At 41.9% G+C, this 4,817-nt stretch overlaps 1 protein-coding gene across 8 annotated transcripts in view; it reads right to left on the bottom strand.

Annotated features, from left to right (window-relative positions):
* Positions 1 to 362: 362 nt before the first annotated feature.
* Positions 363 to 4,817, bottom strand: part of PTPRT (protein tyrosine phosphatase, receptor type T) — a 301,471-nt gene continuing 297,016 nt past the window's right edge. For all 8 annotated transcript variants that reach the window (XM_018562607.1, XM_018562609.1, XM_018562610.1 and 5 more), the window contains 2 exons: positions 2,073 to 2,208; positions 363 to 541 (listed from right to left, as the gene is read on the bottom strand). In XM_018562607.1, the coding sequence (XP_018418109.1) occupies positions 488 to 541; positions 2,073 to 2,208 (190 nt within the window). In that variant the 3' untranslated portion in view covers positions 363 to 487. The remainder of the gene's footprint in view (positions 542 to 2,072; positions 2,209 to 4,817) is intronic.

Genomic DNA, 4,817 nt, shown 5'->3' with positions numbered 1-4,817 from the left:
GTTAATGAGGTTACGTTTATGATAAAACACAAATGTCCTTTAGAAAATGGCTGGAGTTCTGCATCTGTGCGGATGGTATTCTTCTAGCTATGCGTAAGGAACCCAAAACACTTCACTCTGACACTGCTCGTCGAAGTTTGTTAGAGCGCTGTTTGATGCATATAGTGTGTACGTGGAACAAGGTAGCAGAGGAGGGATGAAAGGACACTCCAGCAAAAGAGTAAAGAGCGGGATTAGAGGCATGTACAGTCAAATAAAGGCATTGTTCTTTGATGTGCTCTTAGAGTTGTTGGCTGCTCACTCTCTCACCGGCTGAATGTGCTCTTCAGATCAGCAACGTTGAAGCTTAAACGGTGGAAAGATTTTCATCCTGATCTCCTGCAACCTCTGCTTTGCCTATAGAAAGTTCAGAGTTCCCAGGCCACACAGGGGCTGCACATGACCAGAGCATCTTCATATACCACCCCGTCCCCCAGGCCAAACAGGATCAGAAGGAATTCAGGTATTCCAAGGCAACTTCATATACATATTTATATTGCTCCTGAGGAGGAAGAACAGGACAAGTGAGGAAGAGAATGGCATGGGAATAAAACAGAATTAAAAATGTACCTAATTGTTTCCATGAACCACCGGCACTCCTTATGGCCTTAAAACCTTGAGGTAATAGTGGTGCTGATAGTGGTATCTATGCAGAACTCCAAAGAATCACAATGAATCACCAGCTCACACAGAATGCAGTTTCAGTTCTTCTTTGATGTATTGATTAAAGAACGTCACAGTATTCTAGTCTAGAAATGGTTTTCTCATCACAAGCTTCACCCCAAACAGCCAAACAGCTTCCATGTTTTGGAGGCTTTAGGAGTCCACCTAAACCAAGGCTTAATGACTTTTGAAAATAGTAGGTGTCTGGGCAGAGGCTTAATATTCTATTATTGAGATATAAAGCCTGTGCAGGTCACTGACCTAGGTTTTATTCTAGTTTGGGTAACACTTAGGGAGATTTTCCATTATTCCGGCCCCAGTTACCATTGCCTGTGGACAAGATCTGAAGGGAATCATTCCAATGTGGATACAGATAGCAATAAAAACCTGTCAGAGTAGAGACCTCAATTGTCTCCACTTTATGATAAGACTTGTTTTCATCGATGACATCTATGTGCATTTACTGGGAAATTTACAGTCACTTCCTGATTTATTGCGTGCACAGGAGGTGAATTTTCCTAAATTCCCTGTTTTTAAAGCAAATCTGTTGCTTTGCAAAATTTGACATTAATAAACACAAAACATTTAATCTACAGTATTTCTACCTACATGAGTCAATGGTATCTCATTGTGACAATCAGAAGGTGAGAAAAATCAAAATGGGAACCTGCAGACCTAAGGAAAGCACAGAACCTGACAAGACAGACCCAGGCAAGTAAAATGAACAAATTACGCCACAAAAGCAGTACATTAATCATGAGATCATTGTTGCTGCATTTACAATTTTTTTGGGAAAGGGTGGACTTAGCTTTTAAACAGTACAGGTCACCTCCCTGCCCCTAGGTTATGATTGGACAATAAAAGAGGAACAGCACACTCATGATCTCAACTGACTGACCCCAGCTGCTGCCCCCCATCTCAGTCTGAGCTTTTTTGTACAGGGGATTTCAGGAGACCAATACCAGGTTACCAGGTCAAATTAAGGCACTGTATGTATTATTAAATACATGTTAACATAACAGTATTCATTGGTGATTACTAATATCAGCCTGAGTTCATCTTTAAATAATCCCAAAAGGCCATGGGGTTTATAAGTGTTAGGGTACAACATTTAATAAGCGGTAGTGAGCAGCTCCTATTCAGCACCCTGTCACTCTGTGACTATTAATTCCCCTATTTTCAGCATTCTACCTCTGATCGCCGCCTTTGGATGAAGCAGGGTACATATTAAACAGCACTATAGAAAGGATTATGATTTTAGATGGACATCGCTTGTGACAGATTTATTTCTTCCTGCCAGGAATGATTTAGTGTGTTCCTTATTTGTTGCCCTGTTGAGACAGGGAGGCAGAAGGGGGCCCGTCACTCACCAGCGCCTCCACCATATTGGCCTTGTTATTCCGCAGGGTTTTCACGGTGTGGAACACATCGATGATGTTCTGCTGTTGGATCATCTCGCACACGCTGCAGATAGCACAGAACGTTCCACTGCGACCTCCTCCGTTCCTGGGGGAAAACAGAATCCGTGTCACACGTATACCCAAGGAACAATACCGAGCATGACTTTCATCAGAGACCAGATCCCTGCCACATTCAGGCTGGCAGACAATAGGTTATAAAAATATAGCTGTGGGGGAAGAATACTAAAAAAAGATACAATTTATTTAATGCATACTCATTTACGTCATATATGGATTACAGGATTTTTTGTCTTTCACATAATAAAGTGTCAAATATGAACTGTAAAAGAAAACTAGATGTGAGAAAACTTTTGTCTATGTCAGTGGTTTAGAAACAGGGCTTGCAATGGTTACAGTTGATATCAGGCATATAAACAGCTGAAGTCTTGTACTGTGAGCCTTTTATTCTGCAGATGACCCTCACCCTTTCCCTACACCTGTATAATGATTGCCAGATGCTTAAAGGGTAGAGAAGAAGCCACCCAAAAACAGGTATACAACTGGGGACACTGGGGGGTCAGAGGTGTGAGCTGCTCCCCAAAGGTCCTCTCTCTTCCCTCTCCCCCTTCATTCCCCTCCCCTTCCTCTCCCTGTTGTAGCTTTTGGTGACTTGATGATTCTATGGTATGCATCCCATCAAGACTTAAGTTGCATTGATTGTACACTGCATAAAGAGCTCCCTCTATCTCTATCTTCAAGCCTCTATTGGGTGAAGCGTTAGAGAGGCACAGTCCTAGGTGGGGCTGCCGCATGCGATGTCCGGGTTCAATAAAGTTGAATGTGATCTGATGTCATTGCTGTGCAACTTCCTGCTGTCCTAATGACTTCAAAGTGTGGTTGGGGTCTCTTTGGCATGCACCCAGAGTTGAAGAAAGGATTGGAGCGGTGACATCTCTCTGCATGTTTATTACAATGCAATATACTCATTGTTTGGCCAGCACTGAGTTGGTGCATATTGGGTGACTTATCCCTCAAATGGTGTGATGCATACATGAAGGGATGGGTGGGAGGATGGAAAACCATGGTTGAGTGGTCTTTAGTATCAGACTTCAAAAACTCTCTAAAATCACAAAGACAAACCATACACAGCATTTATCTTTCCTACATTCATCTTATGGCGGCATTTCACTGGCTAAGAACTGGGGTTACTCCTTTGCACTCTCCAACTAGCTCATACTTTCCCTGAAGGCTTGAATCTGATTAGTGTGTGTTTCAGTAAGAACGCATTCATATATAAGGACATTTTTTAAATAGCACTCAATAGCACAGCAGCACTCAATAGCACAGCAATAGGGGCCATCATTGGTTACCCATGAGCTGGTATGAGATATCTTTTCCTGATACCAGGTGGAAAAAAGAGGGGGGGGGGGACGAGGAAAGGAAAAGGGGGTCAGACCCCCACCATTTTCTTCACCCCACCCCCCTTCCTTCTTCCTTTTTCTTCTGCTCCTACCTGCCTTTTTTTAACCATTTTTCCTTTACCTTAATTTCCATTTTTCTTCTTTCCCTCTCCATCCCCTATCCCTCCTTCATGTTTTTCCCTTCCTTTCCGCTCCCCTTCATCCCCCTGGTTTAGCTTTTGATGACTTGATTATTATATGGTAGTGTATGTATCCTATTAGGACTTAAGTTGCATTGATTGTACACTGCATAAATAAAGCTTTTCCTCTCTGCTCCACCTGTCTCTGTGATCAAGTCTGTATTGGGTGAAGATGCAGTCCTAGACGGGGCTGCAGTGTGCAATGTCCGGGTTCAGTAAAGTTAAATGTGATCTGAAGTCATCGCTTGGCAACTTCCTGCTTTCCTATTGAGTTAATAGAGCGTGGTTGGACTATCTTTGGTCTGCACCCAGAGATGGAGGATTTTCACAAAGACTTGGAGCGGTAACATCTCTCTACGTGTTCATTACACTACATGTTTATTACAATTATTCAACACTGAGTGGATGCATATTGGGAGACTCATACCTCAAATGGTGTGATGCATGCATAAAGGGATGGCGTTTAAAACTGGGGAGGATGGAAAACCACGTTTGAGTGGTCTTTAGTATCAGACCTCAAAAAAATGTTAAAATCTTCATCAATAAGATAAACCAAGCACAGCATTTATCTTTCCTACACTCATCTTTTGTCTGCATATCACTGCAAACAAAATTATGCATTCACTATACACGTTAAGACAGAATAACAGCGTATTTCCAGGAAAGTTTTTAAAAAGGATTTATAAAAGGAATGACTAAAAGAAATCACAGGCATATACTTAAAGCAAATCACAATACTGCATATTACCACAAGAAACAAAAGATAAAGAAATATGTGATGTGTGTACACAGCTTGAAAACACACTGGTTATGCCTGATAGATGTGTGACTGAAGAAAACATGATCTTGTACACTGCACATTTCCCGCAGGCTCAGATTATATTCCATTAGGACATGGAACAGAACAGAATGTGTTAGATGTATCTAGAGAAGAAATGCAGGGTCAGTGAAGGCAAGCTCATGGCAAGTTTTACTCCATCTTGATCTTTCACCTACTGAACTTTAGAGTGAGAAGATTGACAGAATGCAGTGAAAACTCCCTGGAGGAAATTTCAACACAGCGTGAACATGTCAAGAAAGTGGCAAAAGAATATTTGAAGGGAACTCCACATACT

Source organism: Nanorana parkeri, unplaced genomic scaffold (assembly GCF_000935625.1).
Source record: "Nanorana parkeri isolate BGI_ZX_2015 unplaced genomic scaffold, ASM93562v1 scaffold587, whole genome shotgun sequence".
Lineage (NCBI taxonomy): Eukaryota > Metazoa > Chordata > Amphibia > Anura > Dicroglossidae > Nanorana > Nanorana parkeri.
This window is presented reverse-complemented; position numbering and strand designations above follow the sequence as displayed.